The following is a 26438-nucleotide window of genomic DNA, read 5'->3' on the forward strand; positions in this document are numbered from 1 at the left end:
AACAGTCAGGACACTGTTGGCTTTTAGCGTGAAATATTTTTCCGTCTTACACAGAGTTTTAGTGGTTGAAGATAACACCTTTAAATTTTAGATGCTTATGAACAAGTACCTGGGGCATCTCAGAGAGCAGACATGGGTTTGATATTACCGTTTACTTTGAAGAGAGAAACATTTGTGTGGAACAAAACAAGGCTTCCTAATTCACAAGTTCGCCACTGTACAGTTTGACATGACAAAGAAATTCTATGCTGAACATGGGCACACTAAAACAGGCACAAATTCCATTTTTTTGGCCTCTGGTAAAAAGACTAAAAAGGCCTAAGACTAAGCTAAGAACTAGCGTTCTTAATCTTCTCTGGAACACTGTGCCAGAGCTTTGTCAAATCCTGACAACTGACACTTGGTATTAACAGTAGCACTGCCTCAGCTGAGCAAAGTGCCTGGAATGGGGTATAGTGCTTCATGAGATCAGCAATACACAACTAAATAGTTTCCTGTGTCTTACTTAATCTTAAGAATGCTCTTTTTCAGAAACCCTAAGATGGTATTTAATTTAATGAGTAAAGCTGCCTATTTTTTTTTTATTCGTTAATTTGGATCTTGCTTGTGGTTTTGCCTCAAAATGGCTAGAGGCAATTTCAATAATTTCACAGATCCATTTGATATGTTATTATGAGTTCAAGCAGGTAGTGCTGGAAAGATTACTGTTTTTTGCTTATTCTTCTTTTTGCTTGGTTCACTCAGATAGCTGTACCTCAGGAGTGATTGCAGGGATTTGCACAAAAACTTGAATGGCATATTCAGTACAGGGTTCTGAGGAGACCTGGGCTGTGTTCATCGAAAGTGAGGAGATAGGTAAGTTATCAAATATCTGTTTCTCGGAAAGCAGAAGTCTGAAATTTGCTGTGCTACATCACTCATGTGTAAAGAGATGCTTACTTAAGAACAGCTAATTTAAAAAAAAACAAAACAAAAAAACATGGCTGCGATCAGCCAATCAGTTTTCAGCATTCTGCATTTCACATAATTAGCATTGAGTTATTATTATTCTTGTTACCTTATTTATTTGTAGTCTTTGTGTAGGTTGTTATACATTTTAACCCACTCTTTACCATGAGGTTATTCAGTAGCTCAGATGGCTACATTTCTACCTTTACCAATCAAGCACTTGCTGATAGTTCAAATAAAAAAGCTGATGAAAAGTGGAGCTGTTCATCCTAATGCCGCGGTGCGATCAAATACAACCCCTGAGCTAAATATGATTCATGAAGTCTGCATGCAGTGTACAGGAGTAATAAATCTCTCAGAGATGTGATCTGAGCTCGGAGATGGGGAGGCAATTTCAGTGGCATCTGTCAACCGGTTGCACTTGTACTGCACAACAGTGCACAGCGTACAACTACACAAGAGAGTTAGTAGAAGCTTTCATGGAAAGGCTATCTATCTATCTATCTATCTATCTATCTATCTATCTATCTATCTATCTATCTATCTATCTATCTATCTATCTATCTATCTATCTATCTATCTATCTATCTGTCTGTCTGTCACCCCATCTATCTATCTATCTATCTATCTATCTATCTATCTATCTATCTATCTATCTATCTATCTATCTATCTGTCTGTCTGGCTGCCTGCCTGCCTGTCTACCCATCCATCCATCCATCTATCTATCTATCTATCTATCTATCTATCTATCTATCTATCTATCTATCTATCTATCTATCTATCTATCTATCTATCTATCGATCTATCTATCTATCTATCTATCTATCTATGCAAGAAGTAGTGTATGAACACCAATCAGCCACAACATTAAAACCACTTGCCTAATATGGTGCAGGTCCCCATTGTGCCACCAAAAACAGCTCCATCAAGACATGGACTCCACAAGATCTCAGAAGGTGTGCTGTGGTATCTGGCACCAAGACATTAGCAGCAGATCCTTTAAGTCCTGTAAGTTGTGAGGTTTGTTTGTCCAGCACATCCTATAGATGTGCCATCGGCTTGATATCTGGCAAATTTCATAGCATAGCATTAACTTTTTTTTTTTTTTTTTTTTTTTTTAGCATTTTTTGCTATAGTAGCTTTTCTGTGAGATCGGACCTGACCTGTGAGTCTGTTTTCCCCAGGCATATCAATGAGCCTTGGGTTTGTATGGATTTAAACTATTTTCAGCTTCAGAGTGTTTTACATCTTTATGATTGCATACATTTGTTCGTTTCTTGAAAAGATACATTCAATACAAAATATACCACAAATTTAATTCCATTCACTCTCTGGCTAATATATATCCCAAGATAATCAATGTTATTTACTTCACCTGTCAAGGGTTTTAATGTTACAGCTGATTGATGTAGTTCTAATCATAATAGTGCAAGCATGCACAATTTCTTTGTCCAAATAGGACATATCCTATTTTTTTTTCACTACATGACAACCCTGACACAACATTTATGTTGTTCATTTCGGTGTATTGATCATCCAGCATTTAAAAAATATATATGACCTACGTTTATTTATGCTCTTATACTGTTTATTTCTCTCTGTAATGGAAAGCTTTCTGTAAGTTCAAGCTTATACGGGGCACAGTGGTCTGTCCTTGATTAGTTAAGGCTTAGTGTAGCTTGAATAAGTTCTGAATAAGCATTGATACGTCACTGTTCTTTCTTCATAACACAAAGGCAGTCCATTTTCTATCCTCTAAGCAGCGGTAGTTAATGCAGCACATACATCTATCATCCTTTATCATCTTGACATATAGAAGTTAGCAGAAGCCGCACAGCAGGCTATATTTTACAGAGTTTAATTCTATTTTTGATTAAATGCAAACATGTAGATTATTGTGCCTTGATTTTTGGCATTTTTTTCCCCCCTCAGTTTACTTTCCCAAGGTTTTCTTTTCTTTATTTCATGCAAAATTACTATGACTGATCGTTCTCTGAACTCAAAAACAAATCTGTCTCTCAGCCAGTCAGAAAATGTCCACCATTTTCGAGTAATGATCATTGAGATTAGGCCTACAGTCATGTCTATCCGTTCCTGCTACCCATTTTAGATTGAAGCCTAGGGCAGAAACTTCAAAAATTGCAAGCAAAATGCACTCATTTACATCTCACAGGAGGCAAAAAACCCACAATTTTGGCAGCAAATAAAAGACAGCGTACTCTTTATACACACACACACACATCAGACATGAAAACACAGCCATGTTCAACACTCTCAGTAGCAGGAAAACTTTAAAATAGCAGCACAGAATGACTATAAGGCAAATTAAACAAGCGAAGCAAGAAACTATGTACATTCATCTATGGATTATTTTTTCTCTTAATGCTTGAGTGTTTTCATAATTATTTCATGAACTATTTTTGGACAGCATTGGGAAGCTACAAATTTCTCAAACTTTCATTTCAAACCAAAATCCCTAGAGATAGACATTTGTACGGCATTAAAGTAATGAGTATAAATAATTGAAGGTTAAAAGGAATTTCTCAATAATTCAAGCTGTAGGAAAATTGAAGGCAAGTTTATATTCATTTGTCTGTTCTAGTAGATCTACTCCATATAACCCGATCTCAAAAGCGTGTAACATTACACAGTGAAGTTTTCTAGGAAATCTGGATTATTTTGGAAGAAGTCTCCAGTGTTAGCACTACTTTGTATCAGTCAGAGTTAAAGCTTTATTTAAACTTTTGGGATTTTTATTATGATAAAGCCTTGGGGACAGAGCTTTGCAGTTTAACCTGAAAAGCTGCATTTTATTAAAAAAGTAGCAGATGAGAGAATGACTATATTTCTAGCTGTTACAGTGGAAGTGATAATAGGATGTCTGTGATATTAAACATAGCTATAAACAGATTAAAAAAATGTATGTAGTGTCCTTCATTAAAGAATGATAAACAAAAAAAAACAATTGCAGTGGTATAAGATGGTAGGAGGCCCACCGTATTGTTCATTCTCGTTCGTGATGTTGCCAAGCCTTTCGGTTATTCTTGTTAACACGTTTTGGGTTTTTTATTTGGATGTTGTGCTTTCTCTGTTCTTGACAACAATTTTTGGCCAGCCCAGTTGGATCTTGTTCCCTGCCTGTTTGTCCTATGCCTGTACTGACCCTGTTCTGTACAAGCTGTTTCTTGGATCAAAGCCTAATTTCTCCTTTGTTTTCCGATATTTTTGAAAATGTTGTTGTTTTTTGAATAAACTCCTGCATTTGCATCCTATACCACGTGTCTGCTTATGCTACAACTGAGTTATTACAAGACTGGACCAGTCTTGTAATAACTCATAACTCAGTTGTCGCAATTATCAGGGGCCCTGCCTCTTTGGGGTTTCTTGGAGAGCGTTGGGTCCTGTTGTGCAGCAGTACAAATAAATTGTGAACCTTTTATTCTTACCAGTGTGCTATTTTCCTCCAAACTTTCACAACAACTACTAATCAGTCACATCATCTATTGGTTTGTAGATAGTCTAGACACTCAGCTCTCATCTCTTCAACTCACCAAGCCTTATTGGATACTTGCATTGGAGAATGCACGAAAAAACACAGAGGATAGAATTCAAATCTCATCTCATTCAAAGTCCTTAAAATGTTTAGAGAATCTCGAATCTCAGAGCTGCTTCTCAGATTTGCTTGCTTTTTTAAAATCTATATTCAAGACTGTAAGATTACTTTGTACAAAGCCGAGCAAGTGAATCAAAAGGGCTGTGGATGAATGGGTACACACCAACACATCTGTCACACATCTCCTATGACCTTTAACAAAATAAAAACAGCATGATACTAGCATTGGAACGATCGCATGATTTGGAACAATGCAGTGATTTCAAAAGCAACAATGGAAATGAATTGAGGCAACACTGTAAATTGATTATTATTATAATTAACCAAAGAAGGATAGACAATGTTTCGTTGTCTGTACCGCTTATCCGATCTATCCTCAGGTCACGGGGGCATCAAGGACACACCCTGGACAGAGTGCCAACCCATCACAGGGCACACACACATTCACTACGGGCAATTTAGAGACTCCAATCAGCCTAGAAGCGTGTCTTTGGACTGTGGGAGGAAACCCACAAAGCACAGGGAACACATGCAAACTCCACACACACAGTGAGCCGGAGCGGGACTCGAACCCAGGACGCTGGAGATTCTTCTTTTAAACTCCTACCAGTAAAGACACACGGAATTACTTTCTACAATAGCTGTACTCACGATTGACACACATGAATCAAAGAGAGCTTTGCCTGAATGCCTGTTGTGATGATGTCACTCGGCACACAACACAATTATCATGCAGTCTAATTGCTGTTTTGGTTCATTTCTGGAATTGCAAAATCATTAAATCCTGGATGGACTGATTCGTTGGTCAGAGGCTGATTCGTTGATGTTGATCAGAGGCTATTCATTTCAATCACATCATATTCTATGATACTTGAGACTGTTATTTTCAAATATGGAACCGTTGCCTAAAATTGTATTATACTGTATCATACTATAGCAGAGTCATTATATCAAATCGCTGCTTTAAGAATCAAAGGTATCTTTTGATTAAGTATCATATCATGTAGAAGATTGAGGCTTACACCCCTACAAGACAGATTAAGGCCAGTATTAGAGCCTAACGGGGACATAACCCACATACATGATGGATTTATACATTACTTCACAAGAGGAGCCTCCATTTTAGGATTAACACCCAAGATTACCAAGTACCAAGCACTTTGAACTAAATGTGATTCTCTAAAAGCTTTTAGTGAAATGGGTGGTTAAAAATCCATTTCATTCAATCCTCAACCCGGATTTCGCATCCTTCCTTCTACTTAATGCTGATTGTACACTAAAGCTGCCACTGTCACTTTTCTTCTTCCTCCTGAAGCAAAACGCCAACATGAGGATTATCCTAAACCCAATCTCCTGCTGCAAAGATAGGTACATCCACATGAAACACTTCCCTTTTCCACCTCTGCCTCCTGCTAAAGGAACATAGACTCACGTGTCTATAGAGTTCTCATGTTGGAAAATGACAGGCTGTCAGGTTAAGTGTTTCACTTCTTTTGCCTGCTTGTGGAAGGCCTGTTTGTGCTTTAATGAATTTGTGCGTTAGGGCCTGAGAGGATAATGACGTGAGAATATTTGAAGCAGGTGAATCAGAGAGAGAGAGAGAGAGAGGTGTGTGTGTGTGTGTTGAGGAGATTTAGAGATTGCAGCAAGGTGCACTGAGCAGCTTTTCTCCGCGGCTTTGATCCAGGAGGACAGCTAGCGCCAGAGAAGCATCAATCGTGTTCAGTGATGTTGACAGGCTGAATAATTTAGGATTGAGGCCCTCTGCTGTATGCGCTGTGTCACCCAGAGATGTTTGTTAACCTCCGTGCTATCTCCTGTTCTGCAGATTGAGGATCTGCAAGCTTTAGGCTAGAAGATAGATGGGGTGTGATAGACGGAGGAAGAGAGGAAGGGGGGGTGTTGGTGCTTACAACAAATCTGTGTCAACCCCTATGAATAGTGTACATAATAAACAGCATCTTAGATTATAAAACAACAACAACAACAAAACGTTTTCCACCTATTTTAAGTGCATTTAAATCCCATGTAAGCCACAGAAAAACTCAATTTTCTAGAATCCTGAACCTAACAATGAACAGCCCCAGTCACGTGACCCACCGCTGCCTCGTTCTACTTCCCCAGACTTCGAATCACAACCACCTGTTCCGAATTAGCACTCTCCTCATAAATAACCCAGACGTTAATCAAATCTTGGTAAAAATGTCTCTCCTAACGTTTCATTAACTGTTACTGAGCCTTTTGTTTGTGTACGTGCTTTTCCGGTATTAACCCTGTCAGACTGTATATTGAATTTTGCCTAACATGGTTAAATCTGTCTGCAGATCAAATGATAATTGGCTAGTCTATCAACTTTTTGTTTATCGTCCATCCTTTTGGTAATGAGAACGAGACGAAACAAGCTGCAAGCTAGCTGGGTTGAAAAAAATTTCTTCGTCAAAACCTCTCCTGCATGGCTAATAGTTATCCAGAAGTATATGTTAGTATATACTTATATATACAATTTTATATATAAAATTCTTTTAGATGACTGCACTGTGGGGGCAGAATTTTTTCTTTCTGTATGTTCATGAAGTTTTGTGGCTTTCTGGTGGTGGAAGGGCAAATTATGCAACCGTGCCTGTATAAGTAGGCTACCAGGATAGCTCCGACCTAACCACTTTCATAGAAAAAAAACTAAAAATAATATAAGTTTTATTTTTGCCATGCAGTTTGTTAATAAAATCTTTTTAATAGGCGGCAAGAAATGGAAATGGTGCCTGTTTTGAGATTTTGTCATATCCACAATGGTGGTTATTATGAAGCTAATAGGAAAGTATAGGACACTCGGGGACACCCAGTTGTTGTTATAAGTATTCCAGTTTTTACCTAACCTACTAGGGGCGATATGTTCATAGAAAAGTTCCCAAAACTGTTTTTTTTCCCCTTTCAGATAAATGCTTCTATCCTCAAAGTAAATGCTGATATCAAACCCTTTTCCACTCTCTGAGATACACTAAGTGCTTTTTTCATAAGCATCTAAAATGTGAAGGTGTTCTCTTCGACCACTAAAGTTCTGTGTTATCACAGGTTATCACAACAGAGGGAAAAACACACATCTCTCACTGAAAGCTAACAGAGTCCTGACTCATTTCACAAATATCAGACTTGTGGGGATAAAATAATTCATTTGTTTATTCTGATTGAAAAGACTAAGCCTGAGTATGTTGGATTTCTCTGAAACCAAGTGCAACAGCACTATCAATGGTTGTAAGCCATTATAAAGAAGTGAGGCTGGGGGCTGATTTCTTTCTACCAACACAAGGAAACACACAGAAACCAGAACTTGTATGTGAAAGGAGGTGTGAGTGATTCGGACATAGGACATGCAAGGGCTGATGGGAAATGTAATTCTGAGCCTTCCATGACACTAATAACCTATACACCGAATGCAGACTGTGTATGTATGCGCAAGCTGATGCAATGTGCCTCTAACTAACATTATTATTTTGTTCTACACACACACACACACACACACACACACACACACACACCAGATGTTTTCTGATAATATGTTCAGCAAGTCACAATTTAAATCTGGAACCGTTCCGATAAAGCAAGACAGTTTTAACAATAGAGGTCTGCAAATTACAGATGCTACACGGCTTTGTAAAATATAGCAACATTATCAAGCGCATTATCACACATTTCGAAACTTCTGTTTCCTGACACGGGGACAAGAAATGGCCTCAAGAAGGTTTGTGCTGTGCTGTGTTGAAAATAAATGGCTTCATTTTCTTCCTGCTCCAGTAGCTTCTCATCAACTCTCCTAAAGGCTCCAATGCTAAATAATATAAATGGAAAACCAAACCAATTTTAACATATAAATACACGCACGGGCCACTTTATTAAGAAAACCTATACACCTGCACATTCATTCTATCCAATCAGACAGCAGAGCAATATACTATAAAATCATGGAGATACAGGTAGCTTGAGAATAATCACATCAAACTCAACACTGTGCATCCTGTGATGCGTTTCTGCTCACCATGGTTGTAAACAGTGGTTATTTGATGTACTGTAGCCTTACTTTCACCTCCCTCATTAACAAGGCATTTAATTATTGTGTTTGGAATACTAAAATCTAACGTTAACATGAATTGAATGTCTGAGCCTGCAATAATATAATTTGCTGCCACACGACTGGCTGATTGGATAGCTGCATGAATGTATGAAGTAGGTGTACAGGTGTTCCTATTAAAGTGGCCAGTGAGTGTATATTACTGTGTACCGTTGAAACTAAGAGATGTGTTTTTGCCTGGTGTGTTTGCTTTGGTAAAACAGTTTATGGAAGTGATGGATGGAACACACACACACACACACACACACACCCACCTCCCCATCTGGAGTAGATTTTCTGGACTTACTCCAACACGATGCAGAACCCCTACAGGACTCACTGGGGGCCAGTTAACACAAGTGGACTTTCACGTTGCTCTTTACTGAAATGTTCCCTCTAGCTATTATAAGAATTTGAACGTACCATACAGTTTGAACAATGTGGATGTCATTTATCCAGGGAAAAGCTAGCAGTAGAGTTAGAAGTAGCTAGAATTGCTAAAAGTCCAGGTTTCAGTGGTCAGGATAAGCAACTAACAAGACTGAATGACAGTCACTCTTCCTTTTAATACTTAACCATTATCAGGTATCGCAGACCTATACTGTATAGTAATCAAGATAATTAATGGTGCTTCATGTTACTTCTTTTGATTTGTCCCAGCACTCCCCAAAAAGTTGACTTTGAAATAAACACGTTCTCCTCATTACTTTTTAAACATTCTGCTTTCGTCAAAACAAGCCATGTTGTCTATCAAAAGTCTTGCCCCTCATGAACTCTCTAGCCCTGTAGTTAGTCTCTGGTCCGATGAGCCGCCTTCTGCTAAATAATTTATGTAAATGCATGTGATTTGATAACCACAACATCTGCTACAGAAGCTGAGCTGGTTCATTTCTAGAAAACGAGAGTCCCTGAGCTACAGAGAGATGCTCAGTGCTCAGTTTGGTTCATGCGAATGCCTTGTTTGGCCACAGTCCAAGAGCCCCTGGTATATAGGTTTCATGAACACTTCTTTTTTTTTTTATTTCCAGTTTGCCTCTTTTCCTCTTCCGTAGTGATAGCATACAGTATAGTCCCAAATTTTGTAGTGTAAATTGTGTGAATAGTGTGTTCACACTGAAAAGTCCATACCCGGATCATGCACTTATTTTACTTATATAGAAGAGGAGGGGCGGAGCTACCAGGCACTGACGATGAATACGAAAAAAATATCAAACACTCCGTGGATGAGAATATGTTTTTAAATTTGTCTACATTGTGTGATATATTTTCCAAAAAAATTACCATGTTCTGCTAAATCTTGCAGCATCGCTAGTGTTCCTTTTGAGGCAATACTACCCTTCTAAAATTCATGCACTAGACGGTGGGGTACACAGAGTGGAGTGGAGTGTGTAGTATGTCATTTTGGGACGCAGCTATGACGTGTGAATTCTTTAGTATAGTTTAGCGATCTCAATTCAGGAACTACCATGCTCAGGGTCACCACAGCTAATCATCTGTTCTACGGTACATATTTGATTTTTCCACAGGTTTTACATCAGATATCCTTCCTGACGCAACCCTCCCATTTAATCCGGGGCTCAGAGCTAATCCCTCAATGTCTCAAGTAATTCAGCACCTAGCGTAGTATGCAAAAAAAAAAAAAGGGTTTGCTTCATTTTCTAAACAGATTCTACTTCCCTGTCTCATTAATGCAGGATAGCACAGAGTTGTCGGGTTCTACCCAAAAGAGGACAACCTGAAGAACCGCTATAGTTTTAACCTTTTTACTTGAGAGTAGCATTAGCCATCCAAGGCAAGATAACAGAAATCCTCTTCTTATAATGCATCATTTGATTCCCAAGTGTGTATAACTGTAGACAACATGCCTTAAAGTCAATATTCTGCTAAAATAATAAAATCCAAATATATTGCCCCTACATTATTAGCATGCCTAGCATAAATTGGGAACTGTGTATTACTTAAAAACGCACTATTTTGTGAATCTAGAGGCTTTCGTATTTCAGAATGTTTCAACCAAGGACGTGACAGGAGGTTACTACATGGTTATAAATAGACAAGTCAATACAGTGATTCCTCCAATACACTGAAATCAAGTCCGAACTTTTCGGGAGGGTAAAAAAAATCAATGTTTTGCATTGGGCATTTCAGCCTACAGATTTCGAGCCTTAGCGTCTGAACGTGCAACCGAGGAGCTTGATGCTTGGCGTAGTGCTTTAAAATCATCCTACGACCTTTGTTAAACATTATACAATGAGGCATTAATTCTCTTCAACGGAGGCTTCTGGAAATATTAATTTGGGGTGCTGATCTTTTTCAAAAGAAGTTATTTTGTAGGACAGTCTACTGTATGTGTCTGATCTCACGGGGAACAAGTAAAGGCAGCCGTCTGTAATGAGCTCTCTCCTGCTCTTTTTCTCCTCGCAAACTTTCAGACATCTTTTTTCACTTTTTCTCTCCCCTACTTACTTTTTAGTTCTGTCACGCTCTCTCTTCCTTGTCTGTGTGTGTGTGTGTCATTTAGTCACCAGTAGCTAAAATACCATGTCACATTAACATTGTGCTTATATAACTTTTAATTTCTACTGCAGTGACTCAGCAGATGCACTTCCTGCGAGAAATAAGGAATGTGACACAGCAGTGTGAAGCAATTCATATTTCTAATGTTAATGTTCCTGGAGCACATTTCATACACATTAGATTTCTATGGGATTTCTATGGGATTTTAAACCTTGAATTTAATAAGGATTTGACGTTCGTAGCTGTCACCATTAGGAGGCGAAGGCAGATGCAGGTGCAGACTGTTTTATTAATTAGAAAAAAAAACAAAACAAAAGAGATCATATGATTTCCAGGCAAAAACAAAGAGCATGGATGACAACACAACTGCAACAGGCATAACATTATGACCACTGACAGGTGAAGAGAATAAGACTGATGATCTCCTCATCATGGCACCTGTTAGTGGGTGGGATATATTAGGCAGCAAGTGAACATTTTGTCCTCAAAGTCGATGTGTTAGAAGCAGGAAAAATGGGCAAGCGTAAGGATTTGAGCGAGTTTGACAAGGGACAAATTGTGATGGCTAGACGACTGGATCAGAGCGTCTCCAAAACTGCAGCTCTTGTGGGGTGTTCCCGGTCTGCAGTGGTCAGTATCTATCAAAAGTGGTCCAAGGAAGGAACAGTGGTGAACCAGTGACAGGGTCCTGGGCAGCCAAGGCTCATTGATGCACGTGGGGAGCGAAGGCTGGCCCATGTGATCCGATCCAACAGACAAGCTGCTCAAATTGCTGAAGAAGTTAATGTTGTTTCTGACAGGAAGGTGTCAGAACTTTGCAGTTTGTTGCATTTTGGCAGCAAGAGGCAGACCAGCACAATATTAGGCATAATGTTATGCCTGGTCGGTTCATATCGGAATCGATCAGGGGTAGTGATCATTAGGGACATGACCTGCGACATGCTGGGAATGATGGGTAATGTAGTCCATGGTCAAATCCAGCATAACTATGACAGTAGCTCTTGCTCTGCTTTCGTTTAACAATTCACCTGTCTTCTATCTCTATGTACAGTATTACCTACACTTTTTATTTCACAAGAGCACCACAAGATTAGGCTTATCTCCATTGCCCAGAAACAATCACAAATGAACACAAACACAAAATCTGATAAACACAATCGCGCAAAAGCGCTCCATTTCTACTCATAAAGCAGTAACTCCAACTATAAAAACCTTACACATCTTACAAAAAGAAGAATGCTAAGTTACAGTTTGTAGCTAATGAGAGCAAACTTCAGTGATATTCATGCTGCCACTGCTGGAAACCAAGGACTAGTCCTATGATATAGAACACAACCTCGCTATGTATCTTAGCACACTTGCATATTCTGTCTAAATATAACCAAGAAAAAAAATGCTCCTGCTGTGTTGAAAGGCCACACTTTCACACCTTCTGTTGAAGCTGTTATACAACAACAATATCCTGGATTTTATTCACAAAGAAAATTATTTAGAGGCATGGCCAATTCTGTTAGAAGTGCTGTAGGTTTTTCATGAGTTTTAATAAACTATGATCTATTACCCAGCATTCTAATTTAGCTACTTTGAAGGAAATATTCACTCTCATATTAATCGTTATCATTAACAAATCATGATCCCTGCCAAATATTTATTTTAGGATTAAATTCTGAGTTAAGTATTTAAAGATTAAGTTGTAGTTAATGAGTTCCTATAACTCTATAGGAGTTCATCTCTACCCAATGACAGCGATGCAGCGGAGCTTTAGTGCTTTATTCTGTCCAGCTTTCTCACCTCATTATTTTTTTTTTGCACTTGGCTCAAACAGATCAGCTTCTATAGCTTTAGCCACCTTCATCTTGCAGATCGCTAACAACTCTGATGTAACTCAAAGCAACTGCCCTATGCAGCTTATATCTAGGAATCAGGGTGTGCATGCTGTGATGCTTTTCCGCTCACCATGGTGGTACACCTCATGCTCAAGTCAGCGCAAACCAATCTGTAAATTCTATTCTGACCTCTCTCTTCAACAAGGTGTTTGATTGTTGTGTGTGAATTTTTGCAAATCTAAATGGCATCATTGCATTCTGGTGTTTTGAGCTCAGCGTTTATTGTTTCTTGTTTCTTAAACAGTAAGTAAGAAAAGATACTCTTGCTCTTTCGTATTTAGGAGAACAAAACCTGGCGTTTATCAGAATGTTTGACAAAATAGAATTAAAATCAAAATATATCAAAATGAATTTGCTATAGTTTTTTTTTTTTTAATATGTTATTTATTTATTACTTTTTATTTATTTATTTATTTATTTATTTATTTATTTATTTATTTATTTATTTATTTATTTATTTATTTATTTATTATATTAGGTTTGGATTATTTTTTATTTTATTTATTTATTTTTTTACCAGGACTTTTTAACTTGCTGTGATATCAGCTGGTAACCAGTAACATCCCATAGGAATAATAAATAAATAAATAAATAAATAAATAAATAAATAAATAAATAAATAAATACAGCAACAAACAAAAATTAAGCACCAGACTCACTAAACACATTACAAATATTTCAGTATAAATATACACTAAATAGTCAAAGGTATGTGAACACTTGTCCATTGGTGTCCATATTCTTGGCAAGACACATCTTTATAGACCTTGCTTTGTGCACTGGGGTAATAGGTTCATGTTGCAACAGATTTTTTTTACTAAAGGGAACTCTGAATTCTACAACATACAAAGACATCCTTGTGTGCTTACAATTTTGTGGCAAGTTTTAGGAATGCCCATTTATAGGTGTGATGGTCATACTTTTAGCCGTATTGTGTGTTTCATATAGTGTGTTTGATTTAATGTGTTTCAGGGTGGACTTTTCCTTGGTCAGGTTAGGCTTACCTGTTTGTGTGCGTGGTCATACGAGTTAATGTGGTTGTCAAACTCTTGATGCTTGTTGTACTGTTTGTCGCAAAGCTCGCAGTAGAAGTTGGCCTTCAGGTTTTCTAGAGTTTTGGTTATGGCTTTCTCCTTTCCAGCATACTCCTGAGATTGAGAGAGAGAGAGAGAGAGAGAGAGAGAGAGAGGTTAGAAGGTTTGAATGAAAAGGTTACAACATTGGTATTTAGAGGAAACCACCTTTCTGCCTATAACCCTTATTACCAGTCAGCGGAATGGAAATCGCCTCTTATTAGACATTTTCAATCAGTATTAACAAATGAATTAATTTATGGCCGCAGGTCTGATTTTTGAAATTCATCAGGACTTTCAGTGTGAGACGAGTGTTTTTCACTCTGTTGGGATAACCTTACACAGAATTTCAGGGGTTGAAGATAAATTTCGAAGCTTATGAAGAAGCACTTGGGGCATCTCAGGGAGAGGAAATGGGTTTGATATCAGCATTCACTTAAAAGATAGAAACAGTTGTGTGAACAAAACTAACTTTCTTCTTTTCTATAAAGAAACTCCACTAGTGGCTAGGTAAAAAAAAAAAACATTAATACTTATGAAACACTGTAAATTCTTAAAGCTCGGAGTGTCGAGTTTTATATGATCCATTAACCAACACTTTGGAGTGTGACATGACGAAGGAGTTCAAAACAGGCACAAAAAGTATTTTTTTGGCCTCTGGTTAAAATAGTTACGTGTGTAGTATGTAATATTTGAACATACTTATATTTAATTTTCTATGCATTGCTTAATCAAATAGATTTACTGTTAAGTTAGTGCTAGATAATAGATTGTAGCTTCCATCTACCATGATACGGTATCACAAACAGCCATCACTGCATCTTAAAACTGGTTAAATAATTGCAGTCTGCTGCACATTTGGCAGACACCCTTATTCAGAGCAACTAAGGGTCTCGACATGGACACTTGGTGGACCTGGGAGTTGGACTCACATCCATCCAGTCAGTGGCCTGGCACCTTAACCACTGAGCTACCACATCTTTTATTACTCTTTTATTCTAAATATTATTGGTAAACTATAATACGCTAATTTAAGAGGATTTTTTTATTTCATTAATAATTTCAAATTAGTCACGATAGTTACTGAATTATATGCTTCACAATTATTAATAGATTGAAAAGACTCTCGAGGTCAGCAGGCCATAGTGTGTTATTATCAACTCAGCAGTTAAACACACAGAGCTCCATTTTCACCCCCAGACAACTTCAAGGCAGTTCCTATGACAACAAGGTCAGAGTGAGGAATTGAGGACTGAAGGTTGAGGAAAGCCAAGATACAACTGTTTTCAGCACACATAAACAGGGCTTGATATATACATGTATCGAAGAAAACCTCCGAAAGAAGTGAGGTTAATTGATTTTTCTTTAAGGTTAATTGAGTCTTTGCAGTTACGCCTGATTCAATTTAACACATATAAACACAGACAATGCTATGTTTTATCACCAAGAGAGGAATTTAGAATTAAATAGATATGGGAGCTTATAATGCCCACACACACACACACACACACAAATATATTTATTAAAATGCTGATATTTGGCCCCAATGACAGATAAAATATATTATTTTCTCTGTGTATTGGTCTCCTTTGGTCTCCTGCCAACAGTCCCAGCATCAATGAGTAGCATATGAATGTGCTAGAACTCTACTTATCATTGCTGCTGGAAAAGTTTTTACTTTGAAATTTCTCATTTGATAAATTCCGCTGTGTTTTTCTTATTATATCCTCATGCAACGGTCCAACAATACAATATGCATCATGCACTCTGGCACTACAAACCACTCTGTGAAAGGAAATTCTGGATAAGACCCAGCCTTAAGCAGTAATTCCACCACATTATCACTCTACATATAGAGTAATGTTTATTATTTTTTGTTTTAGAAGTCCTCCTGAGAAGTTCTTATTTACGAGTCGTAATTGCGACATCGGGGCACTTTGTTTTGGAGCAAGATGGTGGTGTAACTTTTCTTAATTAGCTACAAAAAATAAAGCAAGTTTTTTTTTTTACTCTTCCTCTGCAGTGGAAATACAGAGGGGTAAAAATAAACCTATATTTTTTACTTTTCTTCTGCAAGGGAAACACGGAGGGGTATAAACAAAATGTCCATCAAACGTCGAACAAATCAAACCATTTCTTTAACACAGTTGCTTAAATGCTAATAAATTTGCTTGTATTTTAATAACTTGCTGTATAAAACGAACTTACGAAACGAACTTGCTGTATAAAACGAACAAATTTAGCTTCTGAGTTGAGGGAGCATTCAATTTCATTAAATTTACTGCCAGCTACAGATGAAGTGATTCCACCATGATTTATTACTTGGAAACTCAGAGGTCAAAGAAGGTTTCCTTCCCATAATTATGACTCTCTGGTTGTTTTCCTCTCATAATTATGCTTTTGTGGTTGCATTTATGTGAGTTTATGACTTAAACGCATCAGCGGACCTGCCACTGGTTGCTAGGCAATGGTGTCATGCAGGTTGTTGATCTTTCGGCTGCTCCCTACGAGTGTGAGGGGTCGCCACAGCGGACCAACTGGTCCACTCAACAGCTTGGCACAGGTTTTATGCCAGATGCCCTTCCTGACGCAACAGTCCCATTTTATCCGGGCTTGGGACCAGCACTGCATCCAGTGGCTGGGGTTTGGGCACTGGCTGGGAATCGAACCCAGGCCTTCTGCATGGTAGGCGAGAAACCTACTGACCCACCAATGCTGTCATGCAAGTAATCAACCTAAACATGCTACATCTGGCCACACCTCTTTATAGCACGTCTTAGTGTGTGTGTGTGTGTGTGTGTCATAGCTCTGTACCAGGTAACAGATTTGTGAGAATATAAAGCAAAGTAACTTTGAAGGGTTTGAAAGAAAAGGAGCTTAGGAGTAAATTGAAAAGAATGAGGAAAAGAAAAAGGAGCTTAGGAGGAAAGAGGAAACATTGAGGAAAAGAAAAAGAGCTCAGAAGAAAACTAAGAAAGCTGATTTCAAGATAAATATCTGGTGCCTTTAAGTTCGACTGGGGAGAAGGCTGAGTTCTTATCCTTTTTGTGTTAAGGCAAAAGCTCTAAAGCTCCTACATAACTGACCCCACATCGTGTCACATAATCACCACTACCCTCACATGCACTGCTCCTGCAATCAGCCTTGTGTGGCTAGCACTGCTGAGCAGCATACCAAAACTACTTAGTTTGTGCCTCAGTCAAGGCACACAGGTTTTATTGAGCTGGGAAGTGATGGCTGATGTGCACTTCCCCATCTGCCCCACTCTCACTCTTGGTTTCGTTTAATCCTATATCATCCTTTCAGGGACAAACAGGTCCTATGCTGTGCCTCTACCTGCTTCCTGCGCCGAGCCCTGGAACGACTGGTGCATGTCAGCTTTTTTGTTTGGACACACCTGGAACTGAAGATGAATATGGTGGGAAAAGATGCTGCTGTGGACATGATTCTGCTCATTGTGGACATGGGTATGATTCTGCTCACTGTGGACATGGGTATGATTCTGCTCATTGTGGACATGGGTATGATTCTGCTCATTGTGGACATGGCTATGATTCTGCTCACTGTGGACATGGGTATGATTCTGCTCATTGTGGACATGGGTATGATTCTGCTCACTGTGGACATGGGTATGATTCTGCTCACTGTGGACATGGGTATGATTCTGCTCACTGTGGACATGGGTATGATTCTGCTCACTGTGGACATGGGTATGATTCTGCTCACTGTGGACATGGGTATGATTCTGCTCACTGTGGACATGGGTATGATTCTGCTCACTGTGGACATGGGTATGATTCTGCTCATTGTGGACATGGGTATGATTCTGCTCATTGTGGACATGGGTATGATTCTGCTCATTGTGGACATGGGTATGATTCTGCTCACTGTGGACATGGGTATGATTCTGCTCACTGTGGACATGGGTATGATTCTGCTCTGGTTATTAGGTTACTAGGCTGGTTATTGAGCTTCAGACAAGTTCCATTTATGGACATGAGCATCCATGGTGCAGTTCCCGAATTTCTTTGAAGACACTCACTTGTCCACTTCGGGATCAGTTGGTCAAACAGTGTCAAAATTTAAGATTATTATGTTTTATTTCATTTGCACATTTATTGCATTGATTTATTTTTATCCAGTTTTATGATTGTATCTTAATTTAGTTTGTAGCCGTTGTGTAGCTGTTAATTGAAGTGTAATTTAACCGTATTATAAAATTGCTATGAAGTTATAATGACCTTTTTTAAACTCTGCTTACCAGAGGCCAAAAACTGTAATGGAATTTGTGCCGGTTTTGTTGTGCATTGAATGTCTTTGTCATGTCACACTCCAGAGTGGTGATTAATGGCTCATATAAAAAAATAGACACTCAGGGCTTCAAGAATTTGTAGCTTTTTCTAAGTATTTCTAATTTTTCTTAGCCTACTAGGGGCAATAATTTCATAGAAAACTCGCCCAAACCCCCCCAAAAATAATTTTTCACACAAATCTTCAAAGGAAATACTGATATCAAACCCATGTCTGGTCTCTGAGATGCCCCGAGTGCTTGTCCGTAAGCTTCTAAAATGTGAAAGTGTTATCTTCAACCACCAAAAATCTGTGTCAGGTTATCCAAACAGAGGGGAAAAAAACCAGTCTCACACTGAAAGTCCTGACTAATTTTATATCGGACTTGCGGAGATAAAATAATTCAACTGTGTATTCTGATTGAAAATAAGTCCATTTCCATTCCACTGATGGAATCGAACACCAGTGCACAGGTAAAAAAAAAAAGGGGGCTAACTAACTAATAAAATTCACAGTCATGCAACTCATAGTGTAGCAGAATTCATCAAAACATGCAAGTGAACAGAATTTCATGTGTGCTGGCAACCAAACTGCCTAAATGATGGGTATTTTAAAAGCCATTTTAGCGAGCGTATTGCTGTAAGATGGGACATCAATTGCTGCGATTCAGTTGATGTGATAGAGAGAAACGCTTGATAGACAAGAAACACAAAACTCATACTGACAGCAAGGGCTGGCCTGCGTGAGCAGATTTTATGTCTGCGAGCTAATAAATCTTCATTTGTGCCCCTGAACCATTAACCTGAGCGATGTCATGCATATACCAACACACACACACACACACACACCTAAGGGCTTCATCACTTATCCTCTTTTCATGAAGCATGTCAGCTGCTTCCTCCTGCTATCCACTGCTCTCTTCCACTTGATCACAAATCTAAATTTAGCCTTGCAGATGTATGAGAGAGGGTGAATATGGAGGTCTATTTGTCACTTTAACACATTCCCATGGCTCAAAACAACAGATGTTAGCTCTTAGTATCTCCCCATGGCTTCTTGAAAGTAGATGACCAACAGACATGTTGCCAGGGTTATTTAATAATGCTGCAATGCTCCATCACTGCGCAGCCTTCCCTGCGACTGATTTATAATTTAACGAAGGAGGAAAGGACAGAGTGGCAGACATTTAAACATTGCATTTCTAATATTTTAGCTTGTAAGCTTGTATTTGATGTTATATGAATATATCCAGACGAGTCCAGGTAATACACTTCTACTTTAGAAGAAGGAGGCTTTATTTATCACATATACATTACAGCACAGGAAAATTCTTTTCTTCGCATATCCCAGCTTAGTAAGTTGAGGTAAGAGTGCAGGGTCAGCTATGATACTGCATCCCCTGGAGCGAAAAGGATTAAGGGCCTTGCTCCAGGGCCCAACAGTGGCAGCTTGCCAGCGCTGAAGCTTGAAGAGTTCCATCCATTCATCCATCCTATCTATTTTCTGTTCTGCTTATCCTACACTAGCCTGAAGTCTCTCCTAGGGGATTCAGGGCACAAAATGAGGGACACCTTGGATGGGGTGCTAACTCATCGCATGATACACACACTCACACAACTATTCACAATTTAGAGATCTGAATCAGTGTACAAGGAATGCATTTAGACTGAGAGAGAAAACCAAAGTACCCAGAGGAAACCCCTGCAGCACAGGGGGAACACCTGTCACCTATCAGCCATACGATTATGACCAGGTGAAGTGAATAACACTGATGATCTCCTCATCATGGTACCTGTTAGTGGGTGGGATATATTAGGCAGCAAGTGAACATTTTGTCCTGAAGTTGATGTGTTAGAAGCAGGAAAAATGGGGAAGCGTAAGGATTTGAGGGTCTGCAGTGGTCAATATCTATCAAAAGTGGTCCAAGGAAGGAACATTGGTGAACATGCGACAGGGTCATGGATGGCCAAGGCTCATTAATGCATGTGGGGAGCTGGCCCGTGTGATCCGATCCAACAGACGAGCTACTGTTGCTCAAATTGCTTCTAGTTCTTATACAAAGGGGTCAGAATACACAGCGCAGGACGGGTCAGGGCTGTTTTGGCAGCAAAAAGGGGACCAACACAATATTAGGCAGGTGGTCATAATGTTATGATTGATCAGTGTATTGTTTTTCTCTATTACTATTTACATTCTATTACAAGTCATCTAAAGAGCTGACTGCATTTCGTTGTTTTGTACCACTGTGTACGAACAATAGCAATAAAGAAGTTCATTCATTTCAGTTCATTAAAAGCCTATAGTTTCCATAGCAGCATTAATTAGTGAAGTATCTCCTTATGCACACTGATGGAAAGAAAAAGCTCAATAAGCTAACATTATATCATTCATTCTTTTTATTTTGTTTTTGTTTCTTTGTTTTTAAAGAAGGAATTGACAGACCTTGGACAGTGTGTTTACTTGAGTATTGAGTGAAGAACTGGTTACAGTCCACTATAAGTCCAAATGCTTATTTTCCCTGTACCTTTGGGGGTTTCTGCTGGGTACTCCAGTTTCCTCCCCCAGTCCAAAGACATGCCTTGTGTGTCTTTGTGATTGGCATCCTTGAATTGTGTGTGTGTGTGCTATTGTGCCCTGCAATACATAGCATCCTGTCCATGATGTCCCCAGCACGATAAGTGGTGTAGAAAATGGATGGTTGGATGGATGGATGGATGGATGCTTAAGGACTCACTAACATAGGAGTTAATAATCAAGTGTTGTCATAGGAGTTTTTTAACAATTCCTAATCACTATAAAAAAAAAACACTCTGACTAAAGTGTAATGATTTAGTAAATAACTCATATTAAATTATTATGCTAATGTACAGTGTCCATACGTTGTCATTAAAGAAGCATTAATTACTGATACATTAATGTATTAAAGTGTAAGCATTAATGCATCACTAATTAAAAAACTGTAAATTACAGTGTTACTGTAATATAATGGTAAGGTCCTGACACAGATATGGTTTATTAGAGTGAAGCAGGAATTTAAATACATTTTCCCGTGCCTTTCACTGCCAAAGCAAACATTCAGAAGTAAGATGGGGCACCATTCCTGTGGAGGAGAGAGAGAGAGTGGAGAGAGAGAGAGAGAGTGGAGAGAGAGAGTGGAGAGAGAGAGAGAGAGAGAGAAATCCCTGTGGCTCTTAAATTAAATTCCTATCTTGTCAGTGCAGGAACAGGATTCAGTGGTGCTTATTGGCATTCCCCAACCAGAGAGAAATCAAATTTCCCTGACCCTGTTTCATTTCCTGTTCTATTTCCTTTTACTTTTCCCTTTTTTACTTTACGTTTTCAGCTTTCTTTCTTTTTTATTTTATTGGTCTGTTAAGTTGCCTCTAAGTTGCTTTGTAATCTGTAAAGTAAGACAAAATATAATCCTAAATTCTTTCTAATATTCCTAGATTTGAACCTAAAACCTTTAGCATACTCGAACAACTGCTTTTTTTATTTTTATTTTTGTGTCCAGATTTTATTTCATTTTTTGGGGGGATTTCCACACGCACTTAGCAAAGGTTTGTTTACAATTTTCCATTACACTATTTCTGACCAAAAAGGAAATCCTTTTTATGAGGATTTATTTTTTCTTTTTATGTGTTATAAAATTATATATTATATATATTTATATGTGTTAGCATTTAGGGGTTTTTTTTTTGGCTTGTTTTATTATGTATAATATAAATCACTAAATAATCCTTTTTTTTTAATTTTACTCAGCGAACAGACTAATGGGTGTGAAAATACATTTAGAGTCATTGAGTCTGGTGTACAAAGCTGTTTGAGTGTGTTTGTGTAATTAGGCCACCTTCTGTGTGAAAAACCTTGTATTTTATGTGCAAAAATGACTTAACAGCCTTTCTAACTTTGGCACAGTGGGCATGGCATATGTGAAGTTTCTCCTTCAAAGAAACATGTATTTTAGGAGGCTTTCACACTGGAAGTCCAGTCTGAAATAGAGCAGGAAAAAACTGCTCATGTGAAAGCTGTCATGAGAGCCGGGAACCTGGGGCTACTTTGAAGGATATGGTGTGAGTTCGGTTGCGGTGGAACTGATTCTCATGAATGTGAACGCAATTCATACTCAGGTTTGCATGTTTTCAGGAAGTGAAGTGTTCAGAAGAAGGTAGGTAGATAGATAGATAGATAGATAGATAGATAGATAGATAGATAGATAGATAGATAGATAGATAGATAGGCAGGCAGAGAGATAGATAGATAGATAGGCAGAGAGAATGATAGATAGGCAGGCAGAGAGAATGATAGATAGATAGATAGATAGATAGATAGATAGATAGATAGAGAGAATGATAGATAGATAGATAGATAGATAGATAGATAGATAGATAGATAGATAGATAGATAGATAGATAGATAGATAGATAGATAGGCAGAGAGATAGATAGATAGATAGATAGATAGATAGATAGATAGATAGATAGATAGATAGATAGATAGATAGATAGATAGATAGATAGGCAGGCAGAGAGATAGATAGATAGATAGATAGATAGATAGATAGATAGATAGATAGATAGATAGATAGATAGATAGATAGATAGATAGATAGGCAGAGAGAATGATAGATAGGCAGGCAGAGAGAATGATAGATAGATAGATAGATAGATAGATAGATAGATAGATAGATAGATAGATAGATAGATAGATAGATAGATAGATAGATAGATAGATAGATAGATAGATAGATAGGCAGGCAGAGAGAATGATAGATAGATAGATAGATAGATAGATAGATAGATAGATAGATAGATAGATAGATAGATAGATAGATAGATAGATAGATAGATAGATAGATAGGCAGGCAGAGAGAATGATAGATAGATAGATAGATAGATAGATAGATAGATAGATAGATAGATAGATAGATAGATAGATAGATAGATAGATAGAATGATAGATAGGCAGGCAGAGAGAATGATAGATAGATAGATAGATAGATAGATAGATAGATAGATAGATAGATAGATAGATAGATAGATAGATAGATAGATAGATAGGCAGGCAGAGAGAATGATAGATAGATAGATAGATAGATAGATAGATAGATAGATAGATAGATAGATAGATAGATAGATAGATAGATAGATAGATAGATAGATAGATAGATAGGCAGGCAGAGAGAATGATAGATAGATAGATAGATAGATAGATAGATAGATAGATAGATAGATAGATAGATAGATAGATAGATAGATAGATAGATAGGCAGAGAGAATGATAGATAGGCAGGCAGAGAGAATGATAGATAGATAGATAGATAGATAGATAGATAGATAGATAGATAGATAGATAGATAGATAGATGTCTACTCTGCTTGATTATATAATTAATCTCTTGAATTAATATAATTAATCTCATTCACAACATTGTCATTTGTTGATCGGCTTGAAAATGTACACAAGGTTGACATCGCAAAGTATGACACAGATGTTTACATTAGAGCTAGTTTTATCGATCAGAGCCTAGATCATTGATTAGAACATACTGATCGATGCCTCCTTAATGCGATCTTTACTTAATGACTGAATTTGCATTGCCTTAAGAACCCCAGGCTTTCTGATGCCTCTGTGTTTGTATTATTTCACAGGTATTTTTTTTTTTTTCTCGTCTGGCTCATATTTTTCCTTACACAACTTGATTGACATTTATGCGCCGCTAAACTGTCTTTATGCCTCCTACACAAATTAGCACAGTATTAATTGCTGTAAAGACAAGCATATTAGAAAGAATAAAACTCATAACTCTAAGTTTATTTGTAGTATGCGCTCTATTGCACATAGCTGATGCCTAACCTCAAAAACTTTCACACAAAGTTAAGGTGAGAAAGTTGACTACAGGAAGATGGAGAAAGAAAGCAGTGTAAGTATGGCACGGTGGTGTGTTTGGCCCATATGTGTCCTCTATGATGTTGTTTATCTTTCTCACTAGGTTGAAGAGCCAAGCCATCTGGTCTCAGCTATGGACAAGCTGATGACTACAGCATTAACACACACCCAGATGGGGCAACACCTGTTAGATACAAACACACACTTAGTCGTTTGAACACAGAGTGAGACACATGGAGCGAAAGTTGATATTGAGTGTTGTACATAATCTATTAACCAGAGAGGCAACTCACATGGTGAACACTGTAGGATAAAAGCAAACCTAATAATATCTTCTCTTATAAAACCTGACAGACTTCTCCTGCTGCGGTTCCTCGTGCCCTGCTTCAACCTTCTGATTGGAGAACACTTTCTGATGCTCCCACACTTATCAAAAACAGTAAGCACTGAAGTGACACTCTTTGTCTCTCCCATTTTATTACATGTGATAGTGATGAAAAAATAACCCTACTTCAGTCACTGGGCGCTATATAAAATCACCCAACTCTGGTTAAAAAGAAAGAAATCTGGCAACCATGGAGGTGTGAACTACATGTAGGCTAGCTGCAATATCTGAATACGGAACCCAGAGACTTAAACAGCTGTGTGACCCAACACTGAATATATTTAACCTTCCCCACTTAAATATTGACATGGCATTTACACCTGTATACTCTAATGATTTATTAACCCTGCTATCCAATGTTACCGTGTTCCCTTTTCACGGTTTCTTCCTCATGTTTGTCTGCTCTGGCTTGCTTGTTAGGCATCTAAACCTATGTTTGGATTTTTTCTAAAGATCTTTTGTGACAGTTTCTGTAGTTGAAAGGGCTCTAAAAAGAAGAATTGTATAGAATTGTACAGCTGGATGCTCACTGTCTCAGGCTTCGGGGGCCAATCGATCACAGAAAGAAGCACAATATCCGAGAAATGAGCCAATTATCCCCCATCTTAAGTTGTCTCCCAGGAGTGCATGGTATAAAATCTGTGACCTTTACCTCCACAGATTCCTCCACCAACAAACAAATAACCCGGGGCGTTACTCACGAAGAATCCTTGAGCTAAAATGAACTCGCAGAAAGTTTTAGAGTAAATTCGCAAAATATATATATAAAACCTGTGCATACTCCAGAGGGATCTCTAAGCAAAAATCATGGAAATTTGAAGCGATGGTCAAGTAAATGTGTTTAATGTATTGAATAAAAATATGAGCCTCAAAAAGGGTATCCTGACGATTCGGAGGAGGATTTCGGTCTGCTACTAAAACATGTTGTTCTATCATTCACGATGTTTTTCATCAGAAAATAAATGCCTTCTATAATGATTTGAATTGAGCATTTTAAAACATTTCAGGAATGAATATTGAGAGTGACTGGCTGCTGTAAAGGTCTACATTGTGTGATTACAGTAGAAGTTGGAGTTGCCAGATCTGCTGTGTATCATATAAACTATAAACTATCGATATATCAGTTAACTAACTAATTAACACTGTTAAATTGACCCTTAAACTGTTACGGCTTCAGCTATATCTTGTTGCTATATACTCATGAAGCAACAGTCTGCAAGGCTAGCACCAGTCTGTAAAACACCCCCCACCTTTAACTTCTTATCAGCTCTGTGAAGCAGATTTTACAGAAGTCACATTATGCTAGGAACATTCTCTCCCCTTTAACGGTAAGATTAAAATCTTCCCAGACGGAAGAGATTGAAGATAAGAGTTCTTATGTGAAGAGATTTCATTTCGAATCATAATAATTGTGATCATATTCTTTAATCATTACTCGACTGTTAATTATCCCAGTCCCCAAGAAGTACAAGATTTTTATGAATCTTCACGTAAAAATAAGTGAGGGTTTGTTTAAATGAACAGCCTCTTCACTAGGGTGGAAAAACTAAATAGCGGTTAATTGAGTGTACACACAACAAGAATGATAGTCACTTATCCTGCGAAGGGTCGCAGGGAACCTGAACCTGGGGACTCTATGGAAAGGGTGCCAGTTTATTACAGGGCATTATCACACACTACAGATAATTTAGAGATGCCAATCAAACACATTTAAAGCTCTTATTACTCCTCGCA

The 26438-nt window shown here is 38.1% G+C and overlaps 1 protein-coding gene across 1 annotated transcript in view; it reads right to left on the reverse strand.

The window, feature by feature from the left end:
- LOC131343898 (zinc finger protein 804B) overlaps positions 1-26438 on the reverse strand; it is a 117455-nt gene that overhangs the window by 16346 nt on the left and 74671 nt on the right. The window contains exon 2 of the mRNA XM_058375750.1: positions 14073-14216. Coding sequence (XP_058231733.1) covers positions 14073-14216 — 144 coding nt within the window. The remainder of the gene's footprint in view (positions 1-14072; positions 14217-26438) is intronic.

Source organism: Hemibagrus wyckioides, linkage group LG23 (genome assembly GCF_019097595.1).
Source record: "Hemibagrus wyckioides isolate EC202008001 linkage group LG23, SWU_Hwy_1.0, whole genome shotgun sequence".
Lineage (NCBI taxonomy): Eukaryota > Metazoa > Chordata > Actinopteri > Siluriformes > Bagridae > Hemibagrus > Hemibagrus wyckioides.